Source organism: Typopeltis vanoorti, chromosome 11 (assembly GCF_054136105.1).
Source record: "Typopeltis vanoorti isolate ZY-2024b chromosome 11, IOZ_Tvanoo_1.0, whole genome shotgun sequence".
Classification (NCBI taxonomy): domain Eukaryota; kingdom Metazoa; phylum Arthropoda; class Arachnida; order Uropygi; family Thelyphonidae; genus Typopeltis; species Typopeltis vanoorti.
Window position 1 is genome coordinate 132,572,731 of NC_143559.1, and position 19,662 is coordinate 132,592,392.

General features: G+C 42.5%; 1 protein-coding gene across 1 annotated transcript in view; it reads left to right on the plus strand.

Moving 5' to 3' along the window:
• The window catches only part of LOC150102055 (homeobox protein cut-like 1), a 308,969-nt gene that overhangs the window by 211,418 nt on the left and 77,889 nt on the right, over positions 1–19,662 (plus strand). Inside the window, exon 4 of the mRNA XM_090399958.1 lies at positions 14,727–14,794. Coding sequence (XP_090256084.1) covers positions 14,727–14,794 — 68 coding nt within the window. The remainder of the gene's footprint in view (positions 1–14,726; positions 14,795–19,662) is intronic.

Genomic DNA, 19,662 nt, shown 5'->3' on the forward strand with positions numbered 1-19,662 from the left:
GTACTGGCGGCATCCTCCTCCATTTGGTCAGAAATTGCGTGTGAACAAGTTCTCTCATCCCAGCTTATCGACTCGACATGCGAGGTTCCCTCGAATGATGTCCAAGGAGTCCTGTTGAGATAAATTTCACGACGCCCTTTCGTCAAGTTCAAAAACTGTCCGATAAGTCTTCGGCTTCTTGTGTCCCCACTGCCACTTACCTCAGTTCATTTCTCAGGTGCCGCCTTCCCAATCTGAACGCACAATTTCTGCTTGTTACGAATCGCAAAACGTGGTAACAGCACAATACGATGACCTTGTCTGGGGGGGGGGGGCTTCTTCAGATATGCTGAAGTACTTGAGAAATAAAGTTAGCCCTTCTTTTTTTAATTAAATGTCATACATAGCTTGATTTCTTCGAAACAGTGATCACCCAGAAGAGTTACCCCACCCCACCCCCCCACTAAAACGAGTTGACTGAATTTGGGTTTTTTAACGAGCCATTGAAAGAACTGGGATGCTCTTCAAAAGTTTCAAACACCGAGAACAACAAGTTGGGCAGTGGCCCGGCTGGGCCCTATCGGTTTCCACACTTTACGTGCGAGGCTGTTCAATCTCCCGCCGGATTTTAACTGCAGGAATTTGACCAGACGTTTCCGGACAACGGGGCAGTAAATTTTTGCGGCGTCACGTCCAAATAGTTAAATTTCGATTTTAATTATTGGGGTTGTCATTTTACACGCGGCGTTTTTATTGCTGCCAATGATAATCTCTTCGCTCCGTCCCCGACGCTTTATGGGTTGCCTCGTCTTGTTCCTTGCGTGGGTCCAATAATCACATTCTCATTAATCATTTCCCTTATGCACATCTGCGGAGCAGCTTGTCCCGCTGACCTCTCTTGACCTCGTTTCGTTGACTGCAGTGCTAGCTTTTGTTTCGTAATTCCCATTATTTATTTTTATTTTTTTGTCTGCTGAAGGCGACCTCTGGTGTCCATTTGGGTTTATTGCGAGCGGCATATTCGCTTTTTCAAAGCATTGTTTGGGTAAAGTTCTCGTAATGGCAGCTTTGTCCACAGCTCGGCAAAAGGTCACTCTGGCTCGGAACAATATAGCAGCGGCATCGTCAGTTGACAGTCAACGTGACCCTCCCCAGTTCGAATTGATTCACTCTCCTATAGACCGGCATTCTTCGTTATAATTGGACAACGGGAATACTCCTCATTCACGAAGCGAGGACTTGTTTCTTCTGCCCTTTCTTTCAGCATTCGTGTAAAAATCCGGGACATTTTGTTTCATTGACCTTTTAGCAGATACTTAAAATGCGACCCCCCCCCCCTCTTCCCCAGAAAGCAGAGTCCAGTGACCTTAATCCGGGAGCTTCGAATGTCTATCAACTAATGTCGCGGTTAGTTATTGTTTTTTCTTTCAACAACATCGCACATTCTGGTGGGAGGAATGTCCAGAATAAAACAACAGACGACAAAGGGGGACATTCTTCGTAATGGCCTTTTTTTTTTTTTTTTTTTAATTTTAAGATCACGAGGCCTTATCAAAAATGTTCGTAGTTGGATTTTTCCTTATTTCTGTAAACTTTAATAGTCCCCCCCCCCCTCTAAGTTTACCTGGATGTTGCACAACGCTTAAGGAAGAAAAACACGCCCTGATCATGCTCTGCATGCTAATTGCAATACTTTTCCGTATATACACAATGACCTATAGTCGTAGCGGATGCTATAAATTTTTCCATTCTGTTTTGGAAATTGCTAAAAGTGCAAAACGTGCAGAAGGCATTGAATTCGGAAATAGGACGACACTTGAGGATTACTGGCAGTTGACAAAGCACCCTCGAACTTATCATCGCCGTCGAATGCTTCGTATGGAAGCTGCCAGGCTGTGGGAATTAACGAAGATCGCCGCATCCACCGAACCTTGCACGATACGATTTCCTCTTACCAGAAATGTAATCCCTCAAGGGCCGACAATCTTCGTCGCTAAGGTCAAGGCAACTATGACTGGTGGCAGAAACTGATTTCTAGCTTTCTTCTTCAAGTTTTGGAGTGTGTGCTGGGGGGGGGGGGGGGGGAGTGAATCCACCGAATTTGTATCCCATTCCGCCTGGCGATTAAAGTTATTAGAAACCTTTTTAAGGGGTTTCTGATGTGAACCCACAAATCGGCATATCAGAATAAATACGGCGCTAACCTTCGTCATTCCCCCCCCCCCCCACACACACACCTTTTGTAAAGCAGCGCTGCAGGTTTTAATTTCACTCCCGATCGGTTTGTGTATTCTCACCACAGATGTTCAATCGAGGTCTCTTGTGTTTGCGGCAGATAGAACGGGGTACGTGTGTGCCATAGAGATTTCCAGCGATTGTCCTCATTCTGTCATCGGGCTTCTTTTAATTTTCCTATTTGAATCACGATCTCCTGCCGACTATCAGCTGGCCCAGATATTCTATTAAATACAATCTTTATGTCTGTCTTTATCTGGCCGTCCATCTTTCTATTCTGTTTGCTTAAGTTATCTCTCTCTCTTTCTCTCTGCCCCCTCACAATACACGTGCTTCCATTAATATTGTCTTCGCCAAACAGCCTACTCGAGTGCTTTTCCTTCGTGACCCTTTGGTTATACGTGCTACCACCAATAACGTTCTTAATTTAAACGCCACAAATGCGGAGAAAGCCTTAATCTCTTTCTTATTATTTATCTTTTTTTCCCATCGATAGTCAGACCTTGGTTATAATTCAAACGGACAGAGCCTGCTCAGGATCTCCGATACACTTAAAAAAATCGGAGTCCTGATGGGGTCAAGTGCCGTCGACCTAACTTTATTTTTGTTTATGGCTCTGTTAATAGTAAAATTAAACTTTCGTGCTGTTCTCTCACATCCGTCGTTAAATTTACGTGCTTAGCTGCATAGAAGTCGCGGTCCGTATCAGCGCTGTGCCTTGAACGAGGCTCTTATCCACTTGGCCACCGCGGCGGCTTGGTTTCATTTATCTTTATTCGGGGATTTGACTTCTGAAGAACACAAATAAGCAAATCTACTTTAGACACGAAGCAAGCATTCCTTTGCTTCTCTCGTCGGAAAGTTCATCTGTTTTTTTTTTTTTTTTTTGCTGCACCAAATGAAGCTGTTTTAAGTGTCTCCAAATAATGTTCTTTTTCTCCGCTTTCCCGAATGTTTATTTTTCTCGGGATGAAGTTTAAAATGCGATTTGACGTCGCAAATCTCGGCTCTCAACTCGTACATTAAATATTCCTTCTTTCCCCCGTTGTTTTGCCATATTGCGAAATAAGAATGGTTGCAAAAGTGCAGCTACATTACAGACTCCCTCGAGATCAGCTGCATCACCGTGTTGCTTTGCCAGAGAAAATTACACGTTACTGCATATGAGAAATCCGCAGCCCTCCCTGCTGTCTCTAGCGGTGGTAAATAAGTTTTCTTCTATAATGACCCATTGCCAGAAACGTGATGCAACAATAGGCTGGTTCCGCGAGCAGGCCTCGACAAATCAACGCAAAATCTCGTTGGTGTCTTTTTGTTTTCGATTTTTGCGAAGTTGTTCTCGGATTTACATTTCCCTTCTGTTCCGACCTAATTAGCCACACTTTATGTAGTTGGTAAGCGGCACAAGTTTTGCTGGAAACTCTTCTCGAATTCCCAAAGACTGTAAAACAGTTGTCAGCCAGCCGTGTAATAGTGCGGCGTTTACTGGTAATCCTGTTGCTCCTGACGTGGTATATGGGTCTGTGTCGTCGAAATTGCTCTGTTGGGAAGCTCGTTTCCCGTCACGTCTCTCTGATAATCTCTATCCCCTGCTTGGCGCATTTATAGTTTTAATTTCCGAGGTTCGTCCTCCAGCGAATGTGCACCTGGAAGGGAGGATTGCTCAACTTGATGCTCGTTGTCGCGTGTCGTTCTGCCACTGTTTTGCTCGCTCTTTTCGGGAGATCGGCTAATGTAAATGGTTGTTCGCGATCAATGCTTTACCTTTCCTATCTGGTGCCTTCTCTGTTTCAGAACGTTAGAAAGACAACTCAATTTCGCTAATTTATTCTGCTGTTCCTTGTTACCATAGCGACATGGCATCTCTCGGCATTTTGCTCTGGGAAACCATTTGGCCGGGAGCATCCTGATGGTAACCAGTAGAAGTCTTAATGCGTACTCTAAATTATGTAACGTAATGAATGTTTGTTTGTGTCTGAAGTTCTATTTGCCGGGTGGAGCACTTCTTTGTCCACGGGGGAAACCACACAAACACAGACTCTGCATTCACAGGCTCCTACAGATCCTTTTCAAGAAACATTTGATCTTTAATTGACTGCTTGGCATCGATCTTCGACCAGAAACGTCGTTTGTTGGAAACAGAACTCGCCTTCTAAATTCCTTAGTGGGTCAGTGGAATTCGTTTTAAAAAAAAAAAATATCCCCGGAAAGCTCCGCACGTGGTTTAATATCTTATTGGCCCGTTTCCATAACCAAGAGATTAACTTGCACGCACCGTGACGTCATAGCGGTGATGGCGGATTTGAGACGACTGATATTAGATGTTTCGGAATATTAGAAGTATTTGTATGAATGCATGTGCGACGGAAACAAAACATGCCACCGATAATGACGCCATAGGGTGAAGGACAAGCGAAGGAAGTGGGGGAGGGAGCACAAGGAAAGACTGCGAATTGAGATGTGGGTTTATTACTGCAGGCCTTGAACAGTATTAGCGACAAAATAGCTGTCATTATGTCTCTAGAAATGGTGGTGGGAGGGGGAATGCGATGGTGATTAATTGACAACACAGCTTATTACGCTCGAGCTGATAGCCTTCCTGATTGAAGTGCACAAGAGTGTGGTCTGCATTCGCTTGTTTTCTAGGTGAGTTGTCCACTTTCAGTGTTGTTTATCTCCGGGAATTCCGTTCGTAATTCTGATTTGCGTATCTCTCTCTCTTCCCGTTGAAGGCTTGTTCCTTCTGGGTTAGATACGGGCGCATTTTTTTTTTTTTTTTTTTTTTAAACGGGGCAACACATGCGTATTGCCAAATGTATCGATCGTCTAGCTTAAAAAATATAAAGTTTTTTTTTTTTTTTTAAATCAGATATGTAGTGATAGTGTTATTGTGTGTTGCTTTGTCCAGAAACCGAAAATATCTATAAAGCAAGTCATCCCGTGATATAAAAGATGCGAGCAACAGCGTTTGCAAAGGGCGAAAGATGCAGATTTTCTTCGAGCTTGTCATTCCCTGTTCAATGATTAACACGTCCCTGCGTCTAACTCTATAATGACTCAACCCGGCTCCACAATCATTCTCTGTGTACAGAGAGTTGTATTAAGCCTTCATTTGTGCCTTAAAATTCTAATGGAAAAAGAGTCGTATTGCCATTTGGCCATAGTCGAGATTTATCTCGTGAACAGACGTACGAAAAGTCGAAAATTACGCAAGATGTATGGGATGGGGGAATAAGGAAGGAATCACTTTGTTTGTGATCAGTTCTTGCTGTATTAGCTTTTCAGATGAGTTGATTAGTTAGTACAAAATCACATTAAGTCATAATGCGCCTTGCACGTGTGAGCGTCGGTGTGTTTTCGCGGAGAGGAACACGCGAATTTCCCTCAGGAAAACTCCACCACTCCTCCCAAAACCAATCGACTCAGCACTAAGTAAAAAGTCCTCGAAAGAGTAATTTTAAGATTTTCAGAAAGAGGGGCTTCTGCTTACTTTTTTTGTCTCGAGTAGTAAACGTTGTGTACTTAATTGGCTCCAGGATTAACTCTGTTCAGCTTCTCATTCGGCTGCGTCGGAATCGAGCAGCCTTCCGTTCGTTTATCATCGGAGATTTTGCCTCTTTGATGAACACATCCAGAGAAGCCAATTTGCCTCTTTTCTGGCCACATTTCTCAAGATTCTCTGGTCTTCAAGAGAGAGATTTCCAAGTCCGCCTTTGTGTTTGCATCTTTCTTACCGTCTTTTACAGATAACACCATCTTCTTGCGTGCTAATAATTGACAGCCAAAAGGCAGTCAAGCAGAACTCGATAAAGAAGATTACTTTTCTTAATTCAGTCGATTGCAGAGTCCATTTCAAGGTTGTTTCGTTACCGCATCTAATCTGGTGTGGCTTTCCTTCATAAACAATATTCGCACTATCTTTGTTTTGCGTATGCGGACACTTTTTTCCTCCATTTATTTCCTTATTCTCTTTAATATGGCATTTCTTTTTGTATAATCCAGCTTATTATTATCCCAATTTCCTTGTGTCTGCAACCATCAATTCTCAGGATATCACCATCACTCTTTTCAGTCAAACACTTTTTTTACTTCAATCCAATCTGCATAAGACACTTTAAATTGGGTTGCTGTTTGGCACTCCACTTTGTTTTCTCGTTTAAGATTCAGCCAGTATGTTGTCGTATTCAATTGGAGATCCACCACTGCTCGGCATTCATCTCCTCGTTGCTTAATTCATTGATAACGCTACTGGCCAGATTTGTTTGGGATACGAGGAGGAGCTGATCCTTCAGCACATGAACGTTCCTTGTCTTTGGTGTTCAGATTTCGTGCACCAATACAGAAAACACAAATCAGAAGCGTCCACATTTGTCACAACCAATCGAGTGCTCCTCTGACCGAAAGCCCTTGTGTGGGATTATTGATTAGCACCGCTGGACAGAACGCTATCGCCACTAGACAAGAAATTGGAAGCGGGACAGAAGAATTCCGGGAAAGGAGCAGATAAAGCACTCGAGGACAGTGGAGCAGAAGAAACCCAAGTTGTCCCAGTAACAGATAAGAAATGCCACGACTCCAACAGGAAGAACTTATTACGGTCTGATTAGGGACGAAGCGACAGTTTCTTGTACGGAGGAGGAACAACGCCGTTAAAGACCAATAACTTATCTCGGAGTTATTGTGAGACTGACTTTTCCCCAGCTCCATTTGCCCGTCTCGGACGACTGTAGCGACGAGCAGCACGTCTCATAGCGTGCCTGCAGTCACACGCACGAGTATTGTCACCGAAGTCGAGTTGCCCTGGACCGAGGGTATGCCGTAAATTAGAGTTGTCTGTACGGAGAAATTTATGAGGAGGGACGTTCATTAATTAGGCGAGCTCGGGTCGCAGCCTTGGCCCACTATTAGGAACAATCGGTCACGGAATAAACAATACCGAAGGTATTTGTGGATCTGTCGGCGATAAGACCCTTCCTTACCTTGCCGCTCTCAAGGGCGGAGTTAGCGAAATTCTTCTTCTTGGTGGGGGGTGGTGCGAGATTGTTGGAACGTCCGCTGGGCGTCCCACGGCGATAGGGTTACGTTATGAAATATTAATGCCTCCCTATAGCGTCTCCAAGCGTCCATCCATAAATTATTGATAAAAACACCATAAAAAGCCGGATACTGGATCTAATTATTAGTGCGAGATGGCAACCCGTGTGACCTTCATCTGTCTTTTCGACTCGCTTGATTGACCCTCTCCGCACATTTTTTGCTTTTTTTTTTTTTTTTTTTCCATCGTTATTGGCCGGATAAACAGAGTAACGGGAATAGTCCGCACTTCTCCTTTTGACAATGGCCGTGGTGTCACGGAAGTTTGCTTTTTTCTTTTTTCTCCGAAGTAGATGATGCTCCTGCGTTAAAAGCGCGCTTTCATTAATCAGTGCCCTCTACCGTCTCATTCGGGGAAATTGCCATTAACATCGCAATACGTGGGCTGATTTTCAGGTATGTCCAGTGTGCTTTGTGGACCTCCTCGTTTCCGGTCTTTAATGCTGCTCGCTTTTTAAACCCCCCCGTGTAGGGGGGAAAGTGATGGAGGGGGGGATAGAATACCACGTGGCATACCGCTGTATGTGAATGCGTGCGAATATTTTGCGTCATCCACGTTAACCGATTCCTGCCGTACACTAATCTTTCAGGCTGCTGTTGCCATCTGGTGTCGCTTTAAGAAAGCATTAAGAAATTGCGTATTTAGAAGGCGAAAACTCTGTGCAACTGGTAGCTCTTTAAATTAGTTTATTTTTCTTCCCCTCGACCCAACGCTTTTCAGTTACGTTCGTATCAGTATTTAAAATCATTTGTAAAAATAAATTCAAACTTCAAATGATCTTTTTTACTTCCTGTGAATGTGGGCAGAGTCATCCTCGCTAGTTCGAATATAACAAGTGAAAATTAGAATTATTGTTTTACAGAATGCAGATTCCCATTCCTCAGGGTCCCTACTACCGGGGTTCTTACATATTGGATAAGATCCGGTATCCGCAAGACAGTTGCAGTCTGTCTTTTGCTCTTCGATTGACGATGACGTGTTTAGATTGTGCGTCTCCCCCCCCCCCAGCAACCTTTTCTGATCCACTTTCTGCCACATCGAAGGAAATAAAATATTAACACGATGACAAATTGGAAATTCGGAGGCTTCTTCCATCCCTCGAGTTAGCTGGCTGGAATTTGTACGAGGTTAGCACGCTTTCTGTTTTATCTTCCGTAGAAACCGCGGAGGAGTCGAGTCCACCTCGTTAGGATTTTCACCTCTGAACGATAATTATTTTCGGCATACAGTCCGAGCGCCGGTGTGATTAAAATTTTAACGTTGTCAGCGAAACACGGAAGATTGTGTCGGTGTTTGCTCGAGCAGTCCGTCTCGTGAGGGCTCGCGAGAAAAATGGAAATAAAATGACAAACAGCGAGAGAAGACTTTTGGGGATATGTCAGGAAATCAGCATTTTTCGGGCCAAATAAAAGAGGGGAAAAAAAGACAGGATCCCGGAAAGAGATTAATTCGCAGTTGGGTTACAGGTTTCTGTCGAATAGCAGAGCGATTATTTTTCTTCGCTCGCTGCGAGCGGGAGGGAAGGAGATGAATTGGATGGTTATGCACCATAAGCCATGTTAACAAATGGAAGCCGCACAACTCTAATATATCATGCAGCCGATTCTTTTTTCCTCGCTAACGTGGGGATTTAATTACAGCGTATTCGCCCACGCTTATAAAACGAATACCTGAAGTGACAGAACAGCTGACTGACGTTTGTTCTACGCAGAAAAAAAGTGTTTCGAGTATATTTGGACCTCTGCAGTGGGAGGCTATTATTTTATTTAAAACTGACGTTTTTTTTTTTAAGTTAAACCTCTCCGGATTAGCTTTTATCTTCAAATGGAACCTGATACCTCTTTTTTTTTTTTAAACTTCGAAACAACATTCCGTAAACAACCCCATCTGCATTGATTTCTAGGTCGTTGTTTTCATTTTGTAAAGCGAGGGTGACCACATAAGTGGATTCCTTTTTCTTGTTACATCATTTCCTGCGCAAACAATTTTTTTAATGAAATGTTGTAATCTGTAGGAGTCCATTGCGCATGACAGGATATGACGACATCAATCGGGAGAGAGCGAGACAAAAATGACATCTGGTATTCGTGACATCACGTGGCGTGGGTCGTTAGCCTTTCATTTGCGAAGCTTCTACTGCCGTTAATTCTGTAGTTAAGCTTGTCTTTTTCCCCCGACCTAACCCCCCCCAACTCTGTGTGTGTGTATCCCCGTTCCTTCCTTCGCTAGCAGGGGCAATAGAACTTATGGAGCCTTAGATCTTTACTGGCAACGAAGTGCTATAGCTCATTGATTTATTGTGTTTACTGTTGCCGGGAATTACTGCTGGGGCCTCGGGAGGAGGGGGGTGACACGGGCCACAGGCCGCTGATTTATACCTGTGTGTCATAATGAGATATGTAGTGCACGCTAAGCCTACTTGGCCGTGAAGATCAATAATCGGTAAAATGGCACCGGTAATAGGCCCATGTATCACCCCTCGATGAAATGACCTAGGGAAAAGATTATCATTCTTCTCACTTCCGTTCCCCCCATGTCCCCCAAGCGTGCTCTAGATCTCGCCTTTTCTTGTCCTTTTTTCTTTCTTCTTCTTTCGCCCCTCTTGCAGCGTGTTTCAAATTTCCCTTTACTATCGGAGATTTTGACCCAACTGTTTTGTGGGAAGAGACTTTTTATAGTCTACATGCTTCTGATTTCCCACATATCCCCCCTTCGGTTTGCTCTCCCCCCTCCTTGCGTCCCTCGGCTCCTTTCTGGATGGTTTGCTCAGCCACATCCTTTATCTGCAGAGTAACCAATAGGGTGATTGGAGGCGCCCATTTCGGCCACATGCGGCCATCCAAACGAGGCACAGTCGATTTCCCCATTACTACAGCAATACCTATAAATCTGTCAGCATTTTTGTAGCTGCCTAATTGGCAGGAAGCCTGTAATGGTGTGCTATTTCGGCACGGATATGGGGTTGGACTGCTTTTCTTTCTTTTCTCTCTCCTTTTTTTTTTTTTTTTTTTTTTTGATGTTCCCCCTTTCTCTGTGTGTGTGTGTGCTACCGAACACTTTTGATGTTGTTAGAAGGGGATGGAACTGGACCTTCACGCGAGGCCATCTCCCTCTCCCTCCCCATTTCTTTCCTCAATGCATCGGGTAAGAACTGAGCATGTCTGATGAGAATTAGCCATAATAAGAAGAGGCTAAGACGGGTCTCATTCTCGGAAAATGCATTCGATTGTTTATTGCGTCTTATTTGTCAGTAAACCCAAGTTTTCAGAGAAACCATCCGCCGAAATTACTTACGTTATGTTTCCGCACAAAAATTCCTTTTTGATTTCATCATTCCCAAAAAATTAAAGGACCAACTTTGCGGTTTTGAACCGAACCCGATCCAAATATAAAGTAACTTAGTGTTATAATTTGTTATTCTTAGTCAAAACTGACTAAAATGTTTAAATTAGCATAAATTTAAATGTCTCGTTTTCGACTATCAGCGAAGTGATTAGTTTTAGAATTTGCCGAGATAGTGGTAATCTTAAAGCTTCTGTAATAAGTCGTAATCTTGACTGCTCAAGACTTTACCTTAAATAAATTATGAATTGAAGGAAAATAAAAAAAAAAGTTTTGATAAAATAGAATCCTATCCTTCATTATTAATATTTTTTTCTGGCAAGAACTTGTGTCCCTCTTCCATTTTAATCTGTAACTCAATAGAAGAGCAATCCTCAACTGTCGACCATCTTTTTCATTCCGGTTGAATCAATATAACCCTCTCTCTCTTCATATAATCCAAAGCCATCTGGATTCACAAATGTTTTCTGTAAATTTTATAATAAATTAAAGAAAGGAAACATGTAAAGCCTCCTAGACATTGATCGTTATTAAGAATAAATGCGTAGAATAGTGCCTTGATTGTGACATGATCGCATCATCTTCTGCAATTCACAGATACTCTCGCACGCATACATCGCCATTTTTCTATTGTTGCAGAAACCTCGACTCCAGTTGCTTACTCGACTGCTAAGCCTGGTGACCCAATATTGTTGAAAACAGGAAGAAAATCTCGAGGCGGGGGGGGGGGTATTTCAATGTTTTTTTTTTATATAATATAGAGCGTCTCCTTATTATCGTTGAGCATTGTCTAACCCCCCCGCCCCCTCTAAAATCTTAAAGGTGTTGTTGATGGGAAAATTACGTTTGTAGACGCGTAAGGAGAGAGATCCTATGAGATGTGTGAAAAATATCGGCTTCATGTTTGCTCGCTCAGAAAGCGCACATGGAGGCCAAATCTTCGACTGGGTGTACATTGAGGTAGCTGCGTCAGTGATTGCAACACTTGTCGCATGCAAGAGATCGGATGGCATTTTTTTATACATTCCAGCAAAAAAATAATAATACCAGTTTGTGAATAAACGATTTGCTATTAAAATAATACATTTTTAAAGTGAAATTAAATTTCAAAAATCAGAGACAGTTTTGAGACATCACACGTGTAACCCAATAGCAACAGTTCATCCGGGTTACACACCGCAAAGTACTGCAGTTCAAAAAAATTGCCTTAGCGACATGGGCGTCCGCAGAGGAGAACAAACGGGGCACTTCCCCCTAGTCACTTGTGAAAAAAAATTAAAATAAAAATTTATTGATGTAATTATTTGTCTCCAAGCTTTGCCCCCCCCCTCGAAAACCCCCTTCCTCCCGGAAAATTTTCTGCGGACGCCCCTGCTTAGCAATAATATTAAAACCCAATAAATGAAGGACACTACATATGCCTCATGTATACACATACACGAAGGACATGCGCACCAACTTATTATGTTAAAACCAAGTATCAATTTTACCTTCCAATATTTGTCGGGATTGGTCTCTTTTTCTCGTGTATGTGAATGAGGACACTTTAAATATTTAACCCCATCGCTGTGGATCTCGCAGTTTAGTGAAATAACTTCACGTTGGTCTTAAGACTTTTGCTTCAGAGTTTCTTTAGATAGCATGGGTTGTTTACGTTCGTCTTCTAAATGCTGAAGAGGGCTTGCAAGCTGCTGCCAGTAGAGTCATTGGGCAACGGATACAATGTGTTAGTTGGTTGGAATCACCGCAAACATCATCCAAGTGCGCCTGTTTGCTCACGACCAGTCTGTGTGTTTAAATGACGTCACAGCAGTCCAGATCAACGGGCGACCGGTTTCAATTGTGAGTCCCTATATCACGTTAAAGTACACACCACCAGACCAAATATAATTCGCGTGTTTGTATGCCTAATGCGAGAGGGGACTTCCCAAAGAACGCGGAACCACATCGTGTTTTCTTCGTTCGATAAATTTTGCAGAACTTATTTTCGAAGCAAATGAAAGCGCGACAGTCGGTAGCAATTAGAAATGAGCGCCGCCTGCAGTTAAAAAATGGAACTAAATATTTCAACAAAACAAAACGAGATTTGGAATTCTAAGGTGTGATCGGGTTATTGCGTGCCGAGTTTTCGTATTCCTCGAGCCCAATTAAGCGCGCTTATTTTGCATGCTACGCACTATTAAGGTTGTTTCGAAGTTGGCAATAATTAGTTACAAAAATGCCTTCAACGCTAGGATTGAGGGGAGGGGGGTTGCGGATTTTAAACAAGTCAACCGAGCGAATGTTTGAGCTAAATAGCAGAAGGTTTTTCGCTCTTTCCACGCATGTTATTTCTGTTGGGATGTTCTTGCGAATTGGGGAATATTTATTTTTTTCACTTCATACGTGTTCTGAATGCCATTAAGAGCACTACCTATGCGGCAATCGGCGATGCAGAGTGACTCATCTCGATCGTGGTAGAAGTACATTTTCCACTCAACTGTTTCCAAGGTTAGTGGGATGACCTGCAGTTATTAGGCTGTTGATGGCGGATAAGATTTGTTTACATTTAGAATGGGAATCGGTAGGTGGTTCGAGTTGTAGGTGAACATCTGTGTTGTGCTTCGTATTTTTAGACGAAAATAAAATGAAGAAAAGAAACAAAAATGCATCGACTTTCCAAGCACTCCTTGTTGCATTTCTGTGTGCTGGATCCCACTCAACAAATGGATAAAAACCCTAGCATTCCTATCACTGCTTCCCCTGTTGTGTCGTCCTTTGGTCGAAAAGACTTAGTTCGATTTCGGTGAAGGTCTTTCGACCGAAAATGAGTTCGGCCAGATCGCCCACGACGGTGTTTGCTTAGGGTTGAACTTCGAAAGCAAGGTTCAGGATTCTGTTAATTGCTTGTGTTTGAGGTATTTTCAGGGATTGTGTTTTCGTAGTTTGATTTGCCCGTTTTACGAGAGGTGGAAACCTGAATTCGTTCTTTAGATCAGAGCTTCTTAAAGTGTCTTCTTAAAAAGATCAGAGCTTCTTAAAGTGTGGGTCGCGAATAATTTGGCAACAGTAAAAGGTTTCTGAATGCGCAACGACAAAAATTAATTCAGATTCGAGGCTATTGTTTGTAATTCTTTACGTAAATGGTAAAATTCTATGTAGACCAGAGAATTGTTTTAAAATAAATTTCTTTATGATGTATTATCAGTAAGTGTTTGGTTTCTATACCTATTTTATATCCCCGGGGTCGCGTAAAAATTTCTCGGGCGAAAAGGGGGATGCGAGTGGAAAAAGTTTAAGAAGCGCTGCTTTAGTTGTTTGTGGTGGAATGGAAGATGCAGGGATTGTGTTTTCGTAGTTTGATAGCCAACAAATCATCTGTTACTCGTTGTCGATCGTTTCTGTGACACCGGTTGTAACTTTGTTGCACAGGAATAAGGTTGAAATCGAGGCTTTCGTACTAGCAACGAAATCCTGTCTGTTCTGGGGAGGGAGCGTCAACTAGTATTTGGCGATTCAGTTGCTCTGTAAAGAACGTTGGTATTTTCTGTTGCTATGGTAACCCGGGGGGGAAAACAAGCGAGTTGGGATGTTTTATTGCAATCATCACAACTCGCCCCATCCCAGTCGTGAATGCACTCCGGCTTTATTTTGTGACCTTTCGACCCTTTGTGGCTCGTTACGCCAAACAAACGTCTTTAGGCTTAACGCAGTTGCGAGCTGCAAAAAGGGGACGGTTGCCCGAGAACCACGGGGGCAGACAAAAGAGAGCGCGATCGGTAACAATCCATTACGCATTCCCTCATAGTGCGTAAGGTGGTATCACACCTGCGGCAACGAACGCACGACGAGAGAACGGCACTCGTAATTTATGGCTCAAAGGATTACCGCGTTGGCCGCAGCGCAAGTGAGGCCGCACAAAAGGCGCCAAAAAATTTATGCTCTGATTTTTGCCTCGCGCTTTTTCTTCACCCCGCACCTTTCGCTCGACTCCGCTGCCGCGCGCGGGGGGATACATTGAGCAACCTCTCACGTGCTTTAATCGCTGCTAACAGTTTTTGTTTTTCTGATCGATTTTTTTTTTTTTCCTTTTCAGAAGTGACAATCAAGCATCTCCGAGAACAAGTGCATGAGTACGAAGACAAATTAGAAATCACCATACAGGTAAGAACGTCTTTCCATAAGAGCAGTGAATATGTCTTACGTAATCTGCATTCCGTGCATGTTCTGGCTGAAGTCCCTCATCCGGGTATTTTAAAGTGCGCCGTATATTACTGTCAACAATCGCTGCACTTTAGAACACCCCTAATGGAGGACTGCCTTTATTTATTTATTTTTAATATGGGCATTTAAAAATCTCGACTATTCATATGACGAATACATCAGCTGCATCACGTGATTTACCAAGTTAAAACTGCGCTAGAGCAGTTGCCTTGACTGATTAATGCAATATCACACGTGTGCAGTTCTCGTCTTCTACAGCATGCGACTTCTTCCTCTTACTAGAAATGATGTTGCACCTCAGGGGTCGAATATTCATCATCATTGCCATTTAAGAGATCTCGAAAAATAAAACGAAGGGTCACCAGAATGGATCCGTGTAAGCTCCGTAAATTGCCAAAGTAGTCATTAAAGAGAGAGAGAGAGAGAGAGAGAGAGAGAGAGATCCCGAGCCCGCTCTATTGAATCCTTACGCTTGTAAACCGATGTTGGAGTTTGCAAATGAATCTTGTAGTACAACTTAAGCCAAATGACTTCCTCGTCCAGCTTGATCTTTCGAAAGAAATGAAAAAGTGTAAAAATGAACGAAGTACGGGCAGACATTCTGCCTATTAAAACTCAGCGAAAAACATTCTCTTTTCTTCGCGTACGAGAATTCTCCTGCTTAACACACACACACACGTTTTCGTAAAATGATGGCTTTAATGATACCATGGCGGAACAAATTTCACTTCCGTGTATTTAACAGAAGTAATATTTGTCATTACGTGTGACCTCTGACACAGCCATGCATGTTCAAACCTTTTCCCGAACAGGTTATCCTCCATTTGTGTGTTCCTCTTAAAAATAATAAAGCACCATTGATTTTTTTTTTTTTTAAGCCTAACTAGCCAAAGCGTCCTTCGCATTGTTACCAAACCACGCATGCGCGTTACCGTGACGTAGGTAACAATTACATTTCCTGTGGCAAATGCCTTCCGGTACGAGCAGGTAGACAGATGTCTACAAGGAAAAAAACCGGGAACGGGACACGGCTGACACTAGATTGAAGACACAGATGAACAGGATATAAGATAGAGCGATAAAACACGCATAGCCTACGGTGGCTTCTCTGTCTTTCAATTAGCGCATTTTCTTTAGTTATTTTTTTTTCCTCTTGGAGATTTATGGATGTTTTGACTTGGCAGGTGTGCATGGAGATCTTTACTGGTTTCTTATCAGTTCTCCTCGTGTTTGTAATTTTCTCCTTTCTCAGCGACGGTGAAATGACGAAACGACATATCGTTGGTTCGACAATAAGGTGACGAAACTGACTTTATTTTGTACAATATGTGCTAACACTCGATCAAAGGGTTACTACATACTTTCTTTCTATCTGATAGTGAAATTTTGTTGATAGCAAAGTCACCGCCACATTACGATTTCTGAGACTTCATACTAGGGGAGGGGGAGGGGGGAGATTGGATTCGTCTAACCAAAGCTCTGAGGGTGTGTAGCGAAATTGTAATGCAGCAAAAGGCCTAAAAGATTTTTTTTTTTTACAGTGGGGGCAAAAATTACTATTTGTTTATTTACTTCTCAACAAGGTCACGAAACCCGAAGGAAGTCACGTGGCGTCTTCACCGGGCAAAACACTTTTCTTAACGCAGAAAAGATTTAATAATATGCGATCTGAATGTCCAACAACATCACGCTGCGATAAAAATAGTAATTGCAGACAGAAAAACTGAATGTCAGCAGAGCGACCAAAATTTTTTTCTCTCTCGGGACGTGCCCTTTTTTTATTATTATTCTTTATCCCAGAGGGGCCTAAATCACGTTGTGCCCTCCCTCCGCCTAAATGTTTTAAGGAACGGTACTGTTGCCGAAGTTGGCTTGGACCTTTCAAGTAATCAGAGACCGAAGAAATGTCGTCATAGCAGATAATATTTGAGTTATCTGCGGCTGCAAATGCTGTCAGATAAAAGTATCTTCAAGGATGCAGGAACATAGTGCAAGTCATCTGGTCTCGTAGAGAGAGAGAGAGAGATAGTTTCACTTCTGATTTCTACATTCGACATCCTGGAAAACCAGCTATACCGCCAATGGTTGCAATCATTAAAACATCAAGGACATAACAGATAGTTTCGCTTCATTAACTACATATTTGGACTGGTTGAGCTTTTTATGGAAATAGTCGCTAGATGGCGCTCTTAACCGAACTCTCTTCTCATTAATTATTTACTCTTCGCTAGCAGTTGTGAGATTTTGCTTCAGTACATGCCAACTTCCTTCAGAAAATGACGCATTCCAACGCCATCGTTTATTTTCGAGGTCTTTTTCTTCTCGTAGATGGTAGTGTAGGATTTCGTCTTAAAGGTTAGAAACCTTTTATTTATATGCCTGTGGTAGCGAGGTTCTGCATGGGATCCATTAGTTGCGCTACGAGTCCTACTGTGCGATCAGCGAGTTGGTGTTTAGTGAGTTCTACATATATTAGCATCATTATGTACACTACAGTAGTTTTGAGGTGGAGGGGCGAGCAAAACGAACACCCTCTAGCTTAACAAACACATTGAAAAGCGGCCAAATATGTTTTTGTACACGTGGATGATCGCTACAATTTTTCACTGTCCTGTCACTTTCTCTCTCTCCCTTTGATATTCTTATGGAGAATAATTGGCGGACACATACATTACGATCTGCCAACTGATGATGTAACTACCGACCCAGACCGTGGATCTGCGAAACTGGTAGACCGATGTCTCGAAGGGGTATCTGAACGACGGAAATACAAATTTTAGATTTACGTGTATCAGCGAACAATTTCCCCCAGAGTCGTGTGCTATAGTTGTCCGCTGATAGTACTCAAACAATTGTGTTGATACCCAGGGAATTTCTCTGAAAGTCAACCTAGCATTCGCAGACTCCTTAAAACACATCCTCGTAGAGATCTCTAGCACAGCATCTCATCTCTTCTAGAGTAGGATATTCCTCGCACATTCCGAGCGAAGATTTCAGTGGATCATGTGAATATTGGGTGATGTGCGCTCTCCCCCAACCTGCTAATAGGTCAGATAATCTGAGGTCTACACACAGCCATTTTATTACTCATTTCAGCATCGAATGCAAACTACGCGACACACGAAAATAAGCAAAATCATCAGCATAATACGCGTAGGAAATCATTTGATTAATTCACATTTTTACAAGGAAAAATATTCTTTAAATCACACCGTATGAAATGTGAAGTTTGTCCATCTAGTGGTTGACTTTGTTAAAAACAAAATAGGGTTGAATACAGCATATAATTCATCCGTACAATATAAATCGCTTGCTGAATTTTTATAAAATTTAGTTTTGAACTAACTGACTAAATTTCGTTAATGACAGCCAAAGTTTAAGTTTTCCGATCAGTGAATTAAGCTACCACCAACTTTATTCTTGTCTACTTCATCTCTGTCGCATAACGCATTAGACATCATAAATCAAAGTAAAAATGCAGAGTTCAACGAATGTTCTGTAACTTTGAGGAATCACTTTTTATAAGGAAATTTTTAAAAATCGCAAACGCACGTTTTTTTTTTTCTGCATTTTTCCGTATCTCGTGGCCTTTTAGGGTTTCAAAATGCTAATCAGAACAATAATAGAATTAAATGACTGCTATTGATCTATCGAAACAGCTGTTCACTTCCCCGGCTATCCGTTTCTGTTTTATTTTTCATCGCAGTGCCTCGCAGCCGAAAGAACTTTCTGCCTGTCACTTACTCTGACACATGATAAGATTTGAACAACCGCAAGAGGTTGACGGCAGTTGAAAGCCTTATTTTTCGCTCACAAGGGGGAGCCTTTTTCGCGGGCGCAAGTCGTAAATATTTCGTTTAAACTGCACTGACTTGTAGGGTCTTCGACGCACCGTATTTCCTTTGCCGAGTCGCTTGCAGCCCTACATTACTTAAGGCTCTCCCACGTCCGTGTTTGCCTCTGCATTTGCCACGCTGCAAGGAGAAATGAAACAAGAAAGAATGCCCCACTGTGAATTCGCGTCACTGCACGGCAAGAATGACTACTTCTGTTCATGAAAATTTTAGTTCGGATGCATCTTTGGCCCGTCAGTGGAAAGCCTGCCCGGAATATACTTTCATGAAATGGAGAAAAATAAACAGGTGGCGCCACTGTACCAGAAGTACTTCACTGTCAGCTAATCTCTGAGAATAACATCCCCCTTCTCCCCAAGTCTTTCCTGGAGAGATGCTCCCGCGTCCCAACATTTCTTTAAAACGAAAAAAAAAAAAAAAAATCCCTCGGTATCTTTTTCATTGTGGTGCATTCCGCTAGAGGTCTCCACACTATACGACTTCAAAACCTTCTCCATTGACGTTTAAATTTTTATGTCTCTTCTTTTCATCTGTGTTACGGAGAGACAAAACTCACGTCTGTATAGTGGGGGGGGGGCGTGAATTATTGATTGCAAACATCTATGGCCTGTTAAGAACCATTTGAAATTACTATAGCACTGCTTTCCCTCTGATTTATAGAGAAGTTACCGAGCAGGAAGATAGAGTGCGGGTGTAAAAACCGTTAACAACACAACGCCAACGTGATTGAGATTGCAACCGACAGAGAGCGCTGTCAACAGTCTGGCCAAGTCGGTTCAACGATGCTTGTTTGAACTGGTGAAAAATTGTTTTGGGGAGAAACCCGTCAGTCGGGTTTTTACCTTGATTTTGTTTATGAGAAATATCAATATCCTGTACGGATCACAAAAGAAAGACGTCATCACTGCTATTGTGTATTATTGCCCAACGTTTTTGTTAAAGTTGATTTCTATC